Source organism: Colletotrichum fructicola (assembly GCF_000319635.2).
Source record: "Colletotrichum fructicola Nara gc5 chromosome Unknown KSG_Nara_v1_contig03, whole genome shotgun sequence".
Taxonomy (NCBI): Eukaryota; Fungi; Ascomycota; class Sordariomycetes; order Glomerellales; family Glomerellaceae; genus Colletotrichum; species Colletotrichum fructicola.
Window position 1 is genome coordinate 1,360,485 of NW_027094053.1, and position 15,687 is coordinate 1,376,171.

The 15,687-nt window shown below is 45.1% G+C and overlaps 2 protein-coding genes across 2 annotated transcripts; both read left to right on the forward strand.

The window, feature by feature from the left end:
- Positions 1-3,030: 3,030 nt before the first annotated feature.
- CGGC5_v005171 (uncharacterized protein) lies at positions 3,031-4,731 on the forward strand (the record flags this gene model as incomplete). The annotated part of the gene is made up of 2 exons (XM_032032870.2): positions 3,031-3,129; positions 3,214-4,731. 2 exons carry the CDS (start codon positions 3,031-3,033, stop codon positions 4,729-4,731), a joined length of 1,617 nt encoding a protein of 538 aa, XP_031893398.2.
- A 4,478-nt stretch (positions 4,732-9,209) lies between these two features.
- Positions 9,210-9,533, forward strand: CGGC5_v005172 (uncharacterized protein; the record flags this gene model as incomplete). Its single annotated transcript, XM_032032893.1, has 1 exon — positions 9,210-9,533. One exon carries the CDS (start codon positions 9,210-9,212, stop codon positions 9,531-9,533), a length of 324 nt encoding a protein of 107 aa, XP_031893033.1.
- Positions 9,534-15,687: the final 6,154 nt, after the last annotated feature.

Below are 15,687 nucleotides of genomic sequence, written 5' to 3' on the forward strand. Positions count from 1 at the left end.
CAAGGCCGCAATATTTCGAATGGAAAATGCCGACAGCCTGGAGCCAGAAGCCCAACGGGAGAAGACGAAGAAAAAAAAGAAGGGAAGAAAAAAGGCACAGACCGTTGGAGTCGTTTTCCTGGGATTGATTACTGCGCAAGGAGGCGCAAATGACGAGTGCCGGGGTGCAACAGGCAGTTGCAAGGGCCCCGAGTTCGAACGAGGTCCAGACACAGTGCGCCTTTCCAATTCTTCGCAGGAAGAGCCCACAAGAGTCAGTTGCGGGTTTGTGCAAGATGACTGTTGTGTGTGGTTTTATGCAGGATACGGCACCAGCTGGGTGAGGTGAGTTTTTCCCGTCCTTAGTGATCAACAAGAAACCCTCTCCCCCCAGAAGCAAAAGAAACACACCAAGTGCCGAAGACCACGGGAGGACCATCCGAGATCGCTGACCTGACCCGACAATAATAGCTGACGTTGAATTTGGGTCCCAGGTTAGCTGGCTGGAATGGACGGGATCAGCCTGGGTGACAGATGACGATGGTGGATTGGTGCCGGCTTATTGTTCATGCTAAGCATCGGTCCTGCGTGTGTGTGTCCCTTTTTTACACCGAAATCCCTTCGCGGCTGGCGGCTGTTTGACCCCCATCGTTCTTCAACGGTCCTCACCCGCTCCACAGCAATTAACGAGCGATATCCCCGTCGTCGATGTTGACCATTGACAACAGCTCGCTGTGTTTATGTCTGCGGCTCCGTTGTGGACCGGCCACTCGCTTGAGCTTCACCTCCCATAGTGTCCCGCTCTCTCCTGGCCCGGGGCTGCTTTGGGGGCCATTGGGAATAGCATCAGTAGCCAAAGTTCCCCCGTCTCCGAACGTGCAGATGGAAGGGTTAGAATGGAAAATGGAACCCGTCCGAGCGCAGTTGATGCACTGTCTTCGCTACCCGGATTTTTCTTCTTTTCTGCTCACGAAAAGAGGGAAGAAGGAAAGAAAAGGACGCTCGTTCCGTGCCTCCCGGGCATGGGGATAGGAGCAGGCGGGGTGGTGGTGACTTGGGCCTCCTGTGCCATGTCTCTTCAATGTCTTCTCTCTCAGGCCCGGTCCCTCTGAATCAGTGGGCATGCTGCCACGCTGCCGCCAGCGACTCATCAAAGACTCTGTGTGTCCTTCCAGCGAGGTTTGTGTGTGCCTTTGTCTGCCGCGCTGTGATGTGCAGCGTCACAAGGCAGACAAAGGTGGGCCGTTGCACGGCTCCTACCTAGCTCTAGACTCTGTTAGAAGGAGCTTGTCTGGCGGTCCTGGCTGCCGTCATTGGCTGCGGTCGAGCTGCAGCTTGTCTTGCATCGCGCATCTGCTCTGCGGACCGCCAATTGGAGGAGTCACAGTGCTGTCGAGAGGGCTTGAGAGGAGGAGCAAGCTGTCTGCCTTCTCCAATGACATTGAGCGACAGACAGACAGTGTCAAGTGCCAGTTGATCTGACTTGACTTGGCGTAGGTTCATTCCATCGCTTGGGTATTTTTGCTGCCGCTCGATCCCCCTCCTTTTTTTGATATTATTTTATTTGTGCTTCGTTTGGCCCCTCTTCTGTCTGTCTTTCGTCACCATGGAAATGCTAACCAACATTTCTGCGCTGCGGTGCCCGCCTTGTCTGCGTCGGCCAATGACAGCGGATGACGAGAAAGAGATGCAAAGTCAAAGGGATCCGAGGCGTGCAGCAGTTGGGACGAAGATTGGCAGAATGCAACTCTGGTCCCGGTTGCAGGCGCAGGTTGGGAGCATGCTCGGAGCATAAGTTATTTTAATTCCATGTGCCTGCCTGCCTGCCTGCCTGATGACTGGCTTTCGCTTCTTAAAAGTATCGCAGTAAGGAAACACTCGTCACTCCTTCATCATACCCGCGAATCGGGACGGATATCAGCTGGAGCTTGGGATAATAGGGGATGAAGCAAGCAAGCAAGCAAGCAAAGCACAACTCGAGTGCCTCCTCAATTTCTTCCTATCAGCAAGCTCGTCTCCCCGAAAAAGGGAATCCCACGCCTTGCACCTGTGGATCCGCAACCCTTGATTGGACTAGGGTCTCAGCCAACCAGCCCCTCGACTTTGGCTGCGCTAGTCTTGATCGAGATAAGCCCCTCAAGAAGCGGTACGTACTCGGAGCAGCCCACCTTCTCCCCTGCTTAGCGTCTTTGCGTCCCGCACTGTGCTCGTGTGCCTGTGCGCTGCCCCCGTCCCGTCCACGTCCTCTGCCAATTCACATCCACCACCACCAACCTGCGCGTGTTGTCGTCGTCCTCGTTTCTCCTTCTCCTGGGCACTGTGGAAACGCTGCGAGCGGCCATCTTCAGAGACAAGACGACGCAGACCCAGACGCAAGACGGACGACACCACAGCGTCAACCACCGCTGCGAATGGCCTCTCGCTGAACCTGTCCCTGACTTGACCGAAAACACCTTCTTCCATTCCCACACACCACTTCCATTCTTCACCACTCGCTCACTCTCGCTGTCTGCAGCAAGCAGCTTTCTTCGGATCGACCTGCCGCCACTTTCGTTCGTTCCTCTTCCTCCGACCCCGTCCTCCTCCCGGCCGGCCCTCCGTCCTGACGCTATCCTGCTTTCCTTTGTTTCCATCCCAAAAAGACTTCAGCCAGTCTTGATTGTTCTGCACCTGCTGCCTCCACCGGCACCTGCAACTGCACTTTACCTTTCCCACCATCGCGCCACTTCGTGGCCGCCTCCTAATAAGCCGCCTCGCCGGTGAACCACCACCGCCGCCGCCAGCTACCGCAAATACACCAAACTCCAACCACGCTAAGCCGCCAGCCCACGACGCAATTTCAATCTCCCGCTCGCGTTTCCTCCAGCGCCATCTTTGCTTCTCTCACTACCTTTTCGAATCGCGCGCGCACGCCAGCCCCCGAAACCCTTCTCCTTGGCCGACAATTGACTCCCCATCTACACGAGAGCTCTGCCGACGCCGACCTCCCCAACCAACACCCGCTCACGACAGTCTGGAGATTGCTGGGCCTCCAGCTCTCCAGACGACGCGATGGCCGCCATGTCTGCCGCGTCAGCGACCGCGAACACCATCACGCCGCCCAGCAGCAGCCATGGCAACGGAAACCAAAACTCCTGGGACACCACAGAGGTAGGTGCTGTGCAGAAGAGGGCAAACAATCGCCCACGGGTTTCGCAGCGGCATGCCGGCGCAGACGCTGACCATCTGTCGTAGAACCCTCAGGATAAGAAGTCCGCAAGGTCCGACTCGAACAGGCCGCCCCTTTCGCAAAACGGCAACTCGGCCAACATTTACGAGTACGGCTTCGAGCCACTGCCGCCTCCGAAGAAGAAGGCCTCTAATGATAATCTGTCGCTGGGCAAGAAGAGCCGCCGCGATACCGACGCATCGGCGAAAACGGGCTTGGCTGTGGCGGACGACGTCTTTGGCGGAAAGGTTGGCGAGAAGCGGTCTACCAACGACCTGAAGAACGACCCCGAGCATGACAATTCCAAATGGATCCACCGCGATAAGCTGGCTCAGATCGAGAGCGAGGAGCTCCAGGCCGCGGGCATCATCTTGCCGAGACCGCGCGCGAGTAGCAGGCCGCGGAGGGGTCGTAGCGAGGAGAAGCTGAACGGGAGCACCAAGAGGACGACGTCTACCGCCGCTGATGATGAGATGCCTCGCCCGAGGTCTAGGAAAGCCTCCATCTCCCCGGAAAACAGAGTCCCGACGGAAAAGATGCCCGACTTGGAGCCTTCCTCCAGCTGGGACCTGCGACGGCCCGAGGAGATTGCCTTGGAAGGGGACGGTAACTACTGGATGTCCAATGGCGAGAGGAAGGGGCAGTCCAAGATTCCCGTCGCCAAGGCCAGCCCGGCTCCCATTCCAGAATCGTACATTGAGCGGCACGCGCCCTCTGCGCGGAGATTGAGCGGCGGACCCAACGAACTGGAGACGATAGCCTACCCAAAGCAACGTCCGAGGAGCGGCAGCGCAAATACCCTTGGTGCTACCCCGAACTTGCAACCTGCGAAGCGCACTGGCACCGATACTTCACCCCGCAAAGGCAGCGGCGGCGCCTCAAACAACACGCCCGCGACGCGCAAGGCGTCGACGCAAGCCAAGTCGGGCAAGCCAAAGACAAGAGGCGGCAAGGACTCGACGAGCACGACCCGCCCCACGACGAGATCCGGCGAGCTGTCTCCCGGTGTCAAGAAGCCCGAGGGCGACCCGCCATGGATGGTTGGATCCTTCAAACCCGACCCCCGTCTCCCCCCGGAGCAGCAACTGCTCCCGACCGTGGCGAGACGATTACAACAAGAGCAGTGGGAACGCGAGGGCAAGTCTGGTAGTATCTACGACAAGGAGTTCCGTCCCCTGACTGCCGAGGGACTGCTGATGCCGCCCGAAGCCGGCCCAAGCACGTCCACCCCTCCGGACGACGACGAAGAACAACAACCCCACGATGAGTGGCCCCTCAAGGGCGACGCTCCCAAGAGCCCCACGTCCCCGAGCATCAAGCAGAGCGCCTCCTACTCGACCATGCCGAAGCTCAACGACAAGCCGCAGAACAGCCCGCTGCCGAGTCCCCGCAGTCCCCGCAGCCCGATGATGCAGCCCGAGCAACCCCCGCAGACGCAGACCGTCATCCGCGTGCCCGACCAACCTTCGGCCGCCCAGATGTCGATGGGCGGCGAGAAGTCGAAGAAGAAGAGCGGCGGTTGCGGCTGCTGCATCGTCATGTGATGGACTCACCCTATCAACCTGTCATATATCCGTGCCTACGTTTACCTTACCGACATACCCACCCACCACCACCCGCGAGGCGAGCCTCCAACGACGTTACGACTCTCCTAATTCCTTTTCGCAGCATTCGGCCCGAACGTTCACATGTATTTATCGACCATATTCCCAACCCGAAATTATTTTTCCGACATCGTCCCACGGCGAGACGACCACACACACACACCTCTAGAGAAGCACCACGGTCCAAGCTTTAGTTTCCTTTGTAACCCTACACCGCCGAAGAGAAGAAGGCCGACGAGGCTCCGCAGCGACAGCATCATAAGGGTCAGCGTATGCGAGAAGAAAGAGAAGGATGTTCCCATTCCCAGTCGACGCGTGTGCCACTTTTCGATTCAAGAGGAGGATGACTTGTGGCGATGGACGACGGGGCTGGATGGAATGGAGAACGTGTTTCTGAAGATGCTGATGCTGTTGAAAGCAGGAGAGGGGAAAGAGAGAGAGCCAGAGTGGTGTCGCGGCCCCTTTTGTTATCTTCGAAAGTTGAATATTACCACCACACCCTGAACAGACGGTTGAGCCGCATCACACACCACCACCATCCCCAACGACAGGACATACCGGCTTCTTTGAGGTTGTCTGTCTGACCCCGATTATAAAATGTATAATCGTAGCGATTCTTTTTTTGTTTTGAAAAAAAAAATAAGGTTTCTTTTTTGGTCTTTGAGTGTCCTGCTGTTGTGTTTCCTTTTGAGGTTGTTGGTGAGAGGTGATGAGGGGGATTGTGTTCATGTCTGGCGTTTGCCTTGTTTTTAGTTCGGGGATGGGCGTTGAGATTGGAGGTGTTTTGTTCAAGGGGGAGAGGAGAGGAGGAGATGGGAGCATGGTGCAGATTGGGAAGAGGAGGGGGGAATTGTAAGAGGGGGGAAGGGGAGAGAGGAGCGAGGGGAAGAAGGAGTGTGAGATTGGAGAGATAGGTGTTGAGGGACGTTTATATATAATTGATACCCATCCCATTCAAGTTTGCTTCGTTTCGTGAGGTGAGGGGGTGTTAGTGAGGTTGTGGATGATGGAAGTTGTCATGGGCTTGGTTGTGAAGGTGGTGTTGCTCCGTGCGTGCGGCAAGGTGAAGATGGAGGTGAGGATGGGTATATAAGAGGATGGATGGCCAGGGAGATGATTTTGAGAGGAGCAAATCGGACATACTATGTGACCGACTTGGGGATTGAGCCTGAGTTACCTCCGATGCTCAGGGAAACTCCCGCTCGGTTGTTGGTGGGGAGTTCGAGGTTCGTAGGGTCCTGATTATGCGATGGCCGGCTTGGTTGTATTTGCTGCGATATACTCGAATGGCGATGATGGATGGAGGGTATACGTGATGCGTGTGCTCCCTGGGCTTGTGGGAGAATGAGCTGTGGTGCGGTTTTTGTGATATGGTTAATGCTCTGTGCATAAGGCAGCTGAGAAGCACGCATCGTCACCTTGCCAAGGCATACAACCAGCATATCGTCTTGGGGAAGGTGGTTGATTTGTGCTCGAGGGTCTTGCCTTTATAAAGTAGTGCATACATACCATGTTCATCGCGAATATGTAGATCGCGGTTCTGGGTTTTGCGGGAGTGTGCGTGAGGCGATGTATAAAATGCAAAGATGATGGAAGGGTAGAAGGCTTTTATGCAATCGATTAAGTCTGCGTACTGCATGTACTTAGCAGAGTTTCAATTCCTTATGTTTACTTACGCGTGACTTTCTTCTTTACTCTTCTCTCTGGTGACGAGGTGTTGTTGTTGCTAATTTCTAAGAGCTGGCTGAGGATAGTAGTTTGAGCGTATCCAGATAGAATAGATGTGTGAAGATGACGCATGATGATGAGGGCGCCCGTATATGAGGTAGCTCCTAGGTGAGAGACAATTGGGACCTCACAATGGCGTTGACAACTCTGCTTTAAACGACAAAAAAAGCCCTAGACTGCTAAGATTGCTGCTGTCGAATGTGAGTGGGCAGACGACATTGGTCTAGAGACGAAGACTGCCTGTCTAGCATGATCCCCTTATATGGCAACGCGAGCCGTAGCTCAGTCGAAGTCGCGGTGGTGAGCTGGGCTGACTGCAATATCGCGGGAAGGGATTGGCTTGTAGTATAAATTTACGAGCAAGGTACGTGTTATTAGCTGCGACAAGCGAATACCAGAGGAATGAATCAAGGGCTTTAGTGGACGTCTGCTAGAGATATGCCACACAGCGAAGTTAGAGTCTCTGTGACGTGACGAAGAATAGCGGCCTGTGATGACATAAGGATATCACGAGGTATGGTATCTGAGCGAATACACCAGGAAGACTGAAGAACATGGAAGACGAATAGCATTAGGGGTGGTGATGCGAGATGGCTGAGACAGGGGCGTTAGCTACTTCGCTGCTGTTGAAGAATGCAAACACTCCAACATCCTCTACTCTTTGCTACTTCAATTTGTGTGGGACGGGAAAGCTTTTGGGTGACGATTGAATCTTTTATATGGGTGGGACTAGCCGTGGTATGTCGGCTTCGTTACTTTCGGGGTATGATGGATGCAGGACGGAGTATTTAAGATGAGCCAGCATCTTGAGAACGAGACAGCACAATGCGGTCCCTGCCCAGCAGAGTGCGGAATGGATATCGATTTTGCCGGTGTCCATCTGAGTGAGAGAGACTGAGTGACATTTTTACACTCCATCTGAGCTGCAAACATCACCTAGATCAGTGCCTGTCAGCCGCTGGCGTCTTCCTGCGCCTCTGCTATCTTCTAAGTATTCAAACTATACTTATGATTATCTTATCTTCTTGAGGTAGTCGCTCCTAAATGTAGGATACTCATTAATACGATATAATAATATCTCGTGTCGACTTTGGAGTAGTATATGCGTAACCTTTTGTGCGCCTCTCGTCGTTGATGGGTCTGTTTTCTATGATCTTAAGAGTTGAGACTTTATACCCACTATTAACGAGAAATCCGCAGGTACAAGTGGGCGATTGATACTCGTGGTCTTCCAGGCGAGAGAGCGGAGCTAGGCACTAGATAGTAGTCGACAATCTGTTGTGTCAATGGCTCATCCTAACGATCAGCTCAACCGGTGGATTCATCCTTCTGCTTCAATAATGTTATTTCTGTATAAGACAATTTGAAAGATCACCCAGCAAGAGAAGACAAATCTTCTCAGCAGTTGTTTTCTGGGGGCAACAATGGCGATGATCATCGGCCATGCTACTTATGCTTCAGACCTCTGAGACTGCTTAGTCATCATCTTGCTGCTGGTACGTGTTGTACACCAGACGGTGAAGAGCTTCCGTTGCGTTCCTTCTTCGTCCGTTATCTCTGTTGTATCTGATCCTATCCTTATGAGGGCGATATTTCCATTTGCTCCCATTAAGGAGCAGTTAGAGACGCTAGAGCTTAGTTTACCTTAGTTTCAACAGCAACAGAACGTAACAGTATCCCGACAAGATCCTTAAGATATGCAACTAGTCTATAGAATAAAGGAAGAATCTTATTAGCAAGTATTAAAAAGGCAGCAGTAGGCGTTATAAAGTAAGCTTTATAGGCGATTATGAGATTTCTACAACTGCGATTCCCAGTGTCCTGCAATGCTATATTTCTTCAAATCAAGATGTCGACCAGTTGATAAATAGCATATCTTTCAACCAATCCTCAGCTAGACCCACGCAATCCTAGCGTTTAGATCTTTGTCAATTCGTGGTCTGTTTCTCGGGACACATGACATCAAAAGAACCTTGGGATTTGGTTGCAGTTCTCCAAATATTCAGGTTCTAGCGTGCGTTATCTTTTGTCTCTTTCTGTGTATTTACCCGTTGTCTCTAGACTATTCAAACTTCCCTGAAATAGCTACCACTACATTCCTTAGAAAACTAAAAGCGCAATTCTAGATGGCCACTAATACATGCTTCATTGCACGATCAAGTGGAGACGTTTAGGCTGTATGGATTGCTGGGAATCTCACGGACTTGCGTTCGTGCTGATTGACTCTTATTTATCTCCAAATTTTGATGTCTCGAAGAGGAAGTCGCCTTTCCAGAAGTTTGCCACCTGCTTGATTGGACACGGATACCTTAGAGTGTGGCTTTCCTTAACTGGTAAATCCAAGCTGACGTCGGAGTCATGGTGAGCACCGTCGGCTGGCCATAGAGGTTTCTTCCTTTATTCACGTGTCAATCAAGTCTGATGATGCAACTTGCGAACCTTGATCGAAGGTTCAGTGGTAACTATGTACAACTAACTACTGTTCGCACTTTTCAAGTTTCTTTCGAGGATTCAGCCCTCACCTTTTTGGCACACCTGGCCACAACGCAGTATTTCGGAAATTTTCACGAAATCATGAACTGCCATCAAACACTTCTCGTACATCTAACCTACTCATCTACGTTACCACAACCCCTTCAACCGACCAACCTCACTTCAACCACTCGCTCTCTCCTCCTAACCTCTACGAGATGCGCATCACCTCCCTCATCGCGACCTTGTCGCTGCTCATCGCCGCCGCCTCCGCCCTCCCAGGAAAGGAACTAGACTACTGCAAACTGACGACCTGGCACACGAAATGCCGCATCCAAGACGGAGAGATTATCTGCGGAAGAGCACCTCGTGAGCCTCAAACTTGCCACCCCGGTTATTCGTTCATTAAGGTGATGGGTTCGGACGACACTTGCAACGGCCAGAGAATTGGCCACCCCTGCACCTGGACTGCCAAGTGCTGCCCGAAGAAGCCCGAGCCGCAGCCGGGCGGTGTCTTTCCCAGTTCGTCAAACAACTCATAAGCGACGGGATTCGGGGACGTCACGTCTGGCGGGAGTTTCAGTCTGTCTCGTTTCAATGAGTCACTTGGCTCGTGGAGGTCATCGGTTTCCTACATCGACGCAACTCGGCCTGCGGCGGACGGCTTTTTTGTACTGAGGTGTCTCCAACATTTCCGAGTTGGGGTTGATGGATCGAATGAACTTCAGACTGTCAGGGTCAAGGGCGAAATTATTTCGACATATTTCGGCTGAAATCTATAAAACTCACGTATTGCACCTAAAAACATCACCAGGCACCACGATGTACCGTTCTTCTCTCATCGATAGGCAATGATGTAGGCTATCTACTATGATCAGTGGTTATTTCGATTTCTTTGGTCTAGCTGTTTTATCGCGGCGTTGATTCAGCAATCTTACTTCAATAAACGTGTTCCGTTCCCTGGATCTCTTCTTTGACTTTATTCCGATAGTAATCTCCCAGGGCCATAGCCCAAACAACGCTCTGCAGCCTAGGAAATCTGTCACAGAAAGATCTCGCTAGTCATGACAGTCATCTTCAGGAAACGGAAAACGTATCAGGGGAAGATGATTGTTTGTATCTTCCGAGGGAGCATCGCATTCTACTTCACCTTAAGACGTGCAAAAAGCCCGCCGCCACCCAACGCCCGTCTCAACATCTAAGGCCCTGATAAAAGAACAGATGGTTTGAATGAGTCTGAACGGAAAGCCAAAACGATCCTGGAGTCATGTGAATCCATGAGAAGTCACAAAAGTGCCAGCTTTAGTGAGGGGTGTGCTTCGCATCATCACCGAGCTGTATCCATGTTCTGACTGCAGGGCACCTTCGCATTTAACTCGTCCACACACATCTCTTCTCAGTGTTCAATATACTCCAATACACACTAAGAAGCTGTAGACAACCATGGCCTCACCGCCCACACGGACCGCTGGCCACCACCACAGACCCCTTCTGAAATCCATCGTGTCCTTTGAGCTCAGAAACTGCACAGACAGAGTACCAGGCATCTTTCATTGAAATGGTTTTCGGAGATACAGACATTGAGTTGAATGCTATTTGAGACGTGCGATGCGTTTAAATAGCAACCACGCCTCTGAATAAAGCGGTCGACCTCTCACCTGATATAAAAGTGACGAAAGTTGCTGCCGATGATGCCATGAGAATTGGGGAAGACACAATAATTTAGGGGGTACACAATGGACGGATTCCTTGAAAAGTATCCATGCTAAGCACATTATCTACAGACGGGAGAGTGACTTCAATCCAGTGTCTCAATCATCACAGTACAGACCCACAGGCCACGGAGTGTCATCCAGCATCGCCCGTCCTTCTTGTACAGGTATTGGCTACAAGTATTCCAAATTCATGAATGAAATCACTGAAAGTAAACGGGCGGTAATTGGTTGTTTCAAGGACGATGCCGCTGGTACAGTCTTCGCCGTTTCGGTCAGTACGATCTTGCGAAGCATACATAAAACCGAAGAAAAAACAGATATGGATTGGGTCTGTGACGTCTACAGAGGAATTTGGGTCTCTTTTATCTTAGCTAGAGAGCAAGTAAGATGGGCTCAACCTACGCTCAGAAGTCTATAGATAACAGCAGCGGTTCTTTGTGAGGACAACCTTGGGATTCAATATGGACCAAGACTCTTTCATCCTCACCATCTTCCCATAATCTTGCCTCACAAGCGAATATCATCTCTCATTATCCTCCTCAGCTTATTACTTTCCACTATATACAAATTCAAGTCTCGTCCCTGTCCAGCGAATGTATTGCTTCCCTCCAGACGTTGATCCTTGCAAGATCCCAGACAGATGAAGACATGTCTCTCAATTCTGGGATTGACTTCGGAGCAGGCAACTAGGCTTGCTGAGGGGGACATTTCTGATGAAACTGGACGACATCGCTCAAACAATCTTTAGATATCATACGACAGTGGCAAAGCAAATGATCCATTCGCGGCTCCGAAACAAGTATTTGGCGATGGAACTCTGCTTGTACAAGAAACCTTCAGGGATTCGTGACGATCTGTGTCGTGGGCTGACTATAAACAGCAGAGGCGCATCGAAGTTTGACGAGAAGCCACCGAAGCCCAATGCTGCAACTGTAGCTGCTGCTAAAAAGTACGAACTGCTTGACCTTGCTCTCTTCACCAAGATCTTCTGTTTGTACGCAGGCGCTGTATCCCAGGATCCCACGCCAGCTTTCGGTCCCCGGTCGTTCCTTGGCACCGCTATCCTGATTCATCCTGGGCGTATTCGACCCCTCCCTGATTTCCGCTCATCACGTAGCTTTTCAGTCAGCCAACCGCCTTTCCCATATCTGAACACGCGTGCCCCTCCAGGAAACTATCGAAAAGAACCTTCTAGTATTCAATGCCCTTTCACGTATCATTCTACAGAACATCCCAGCTATCCAAATTCGAGCCGTGCTTAAATACTACCTCAAAGATGTCTGCTGGGAGAATCAAGACGGCTTGAATACTATAAATTCAAATGTAATGCTAATTATCGACTTCGGACAGCACAGTATGGAACTGGCCCTCTTCGTCTTTCGTTCAATTTCGGCAATAGACAAGCGACTCACCGTAATACGTCCTCTGGTCACGATGCCCTCTATGCCCTCTATACACACATCACGATCAAACACCTTACGCCGAGGCCCCACCACTCACCTCTGTTCCTCCTCCATCCGCAATTTTCTCAGAGATATTCGGTTTGGGTATTCTTGAACCTAGAGGTATGGCGCTCAAAGCAAACAGTGCCCGGCACATCTGAGTCATAACCTGTACTCTGCACAATGTCAGTTTCACAGCCATTCGCATGCGGAATGAACAAGTTTCTCATGCCAATTCTATTTCTCGTTGCTGCCATACTGAGCTCATGCTCAGGCTGTCTTTTATGATGGTCCCAGAACCGCCAAAAATAAGCCAAGCGTTCATAAAACCACCAGATCCATTGACAGGAATGAACGCCAATCAGCTCATCCGTAACAGTCCACTTTTCCAAGAAGAACAACTGAGGCGAACCTATTAACATATAAGACCCTACCCTAAGTAATAGAATCCCCCTACAACAGAGACGCGATTTCATATGCATTATATAGCCCTAACCTATAATTATATTTTATTATAAATAGTAATATCTCTATAAACGTATAACTTTAATATATAATCTTATACTCTCTTTATTATTTAACGATTTACTATTAATTAATACTACTTATAATTTAATTAGATAATTCTATATTTCTTATTTCTTCTTCTAAATCTAGTTGGCTATTATAAACCTTTTATTTAAGTTTAGCTTAACTTTTATATATAGTTTTAGCTTATATTTCTTAATTTAAACTTTAAAGTATTAAATAACTTCTTAGTTACTTACTATAGCTATATTGTTAAAGTCTAATTATTTATTAATTTTCTCTAAAAATAATATATAGATAATAAGGTTAATAACTTTAAACTTTAACCTTACTTTATTATTCAAAAGTTATTCATATAATATTAAATTATAAAAGGATTTTAGTATTTTTATAACACTGTTTTTAAAAATATTTCTTTATATTATAGATATCTTATGCTATAGAGAAAGTTATAAAATATCTATAGTAATAAGTATATAAATAAACTAACTTATTAATAGCTTAGTAGTATCAATAAGCTATATACTTATTATTTTCTATTTTAATTTAATAATATAAACCTATAAAGTTTTTTTTTAAATATAAAAGTAGTAATATAGAAAGTTCTACTTTTTAATTCATATAATTATATATTTTAAAAGAATATTAATAAGCTTTTTTTAGAAATAAGAATATTAATGTATTAAGTAATTAAATAAAATATAATAAATAAATAAATAAGTATATTAAGTAGATATTATTTATATAGTATTTCTATATAGTTAACGTTATTTAAAATATACGTTTTATAGCTATTTATAATAAAGAAATATTTAAATTAATATTTTTTAGCTTTATTTACTATTATTAGTATAAATATTTTCTCTAGCTACTTAAAACTTATAGAGTTTAATATCTAGTTATTCTATAATGATATAAAAAACTAAAAAGTAAGATTATTTAGTTTATTAAAGAACTATTACTACTATATTATTTTATTTTTAAAAGAAGTTAAGATATTTACTATTTATTAAGATATGTAAGGGGCTGGCCCCTAGGCTTGTTCAACGTAGAGGTGCCGTCGATTGACTATTCTAAGCTGAAGAAGGAAGAAAGGACTTTACAGGGATAGGCACCTAACAGCGGTGAAGCAGGCCGGGTTAGGCGGCGTACTGCGGCAGAATAGTGGGTCCAACGGAGCCGGATCTCGGTAACTGCTCCGGCGAAGCCGGAGATATCAATCCGGGCTCTAGCCCGTGACAAGATATATTTAATTATATATAAGGGACTAAATATTTAGCTTAGAGGGCTTAAGGATAGCTTAGCTAGTAGAGGCTAAATAGATAGAAAGGCTTATAGGTTTAAGGTATAGAACTTTCTATAATAAAGACTTAATAAGTACTTACTAAGAACTAAAAATAAAAAACTTAGAAAAAGTAAGTAAAAGTAATATAGTAATATTATATTTACTTTTTAAGTACTTCTTTTATTAGTTTAACTTAACTACAGTTTATAGTTTCTAAACACTTTTATAGTTTTTTATTTTTATTTTATTTCAAAAAGATTAGTAATAATAATAGTATTATATACTTAAATAATATTTACTAATTAAGCTAAAAAATTTATATTTAGTATTTACTAAGTACTAAATAAGATAATTTATATAAGCTTAAGTTAATAATTTATTATATCAAAATATACATATTAATATTATTATTTACTTAAAACTATAACTATATAAGTATTATACTAATATTTTATAAGAGGATAGTAATAACTATATTAAAGAACTTAAGGAGAGCTAAAGCTATCATATTAAAGTAGTATATTCTACATATTATAATAAAGAAACTTATTTAAAATAAAATAATATATATATTATAATTAAATATAAATCTTAAATAAATAGTTAGAGAATTATAAACTAAAGACTACTTTTATAGAGAACTTATAACTAAAGTTTACTAAAATATTAGAGAATATTAGAAATATTAACTTAATAAGAATAATATCTTTTAGTTTAAAAGAAGCTTATTATTTTAAAAAAGGGATCTTCCTATTATAAAATCTTTAAAACAATTATAATATATTGAGATTAAGGTAACGTTATATAAAAATAAATAAGATAATAGAATTAATTTTATAAGAATTTTATTAGTTATATTTAATAGAAGATATATAATAATATATTACTAAATATTTATATTACTAAGAGGTATAAGTTATAGTTTAGTTATTATAGCTATAGTTTTATAAATTTTATTATTTTTTAGTAAATATATAGTAAGTAAATATTATACTAAATAATAGAGATAATAATATTAAGTTTAATAAAATATTATTTAGATAAAAGAGAAGGATATTAATAAAACGCTAGTCTTAATATCTAAACTTATAATAAGGATTATTATATTTAGAAAGGGGATAATTATAAAGGATTAGATATTTAGTTTAGAAAGTTTAAGGATAGTTTAATTAGTAGAAACTAAATTGATAGAAAAGTTTATAAGTTTAAAGTATAGAACTTTTTATAGTAAGGACTTAATAAGTATTTACTAGAAGTTAAAAATAAAGAATTGAAAAGAAGTAAGTAAAAGTAGTATAGTAATATTATACTTACTTTTTAGGTGCTTTTTCTATTAGTTTAACCTAACTATAGCTTATAGCTTTTAAATACCTTTATATTATAGTTATCTAAGTATATTAATTTAAACTAAAGATAAAGATTAAAAACTTATTAAAATATCTTAATATTAAATTATCTTTTTATATCTCTTCAGTAATTTCTATTTTATTTATATTTTATTTAAAACTTATAAGAATCTTCTTAACTTCTAAGAGAGCTATAATCTTAAAAAAACTTCTTTATATTATTAATACTAATATCTTCTTAATATATATTAATCTTCTAAACTCTTATATTCTTTATAATAAGATTATAATATAAACATCTTTCTATTCACTTCCTCTTAAAAAGTTTAATATTACTTTTGTTAACATATAACATTCTTTTATAATAATAATAATAATAT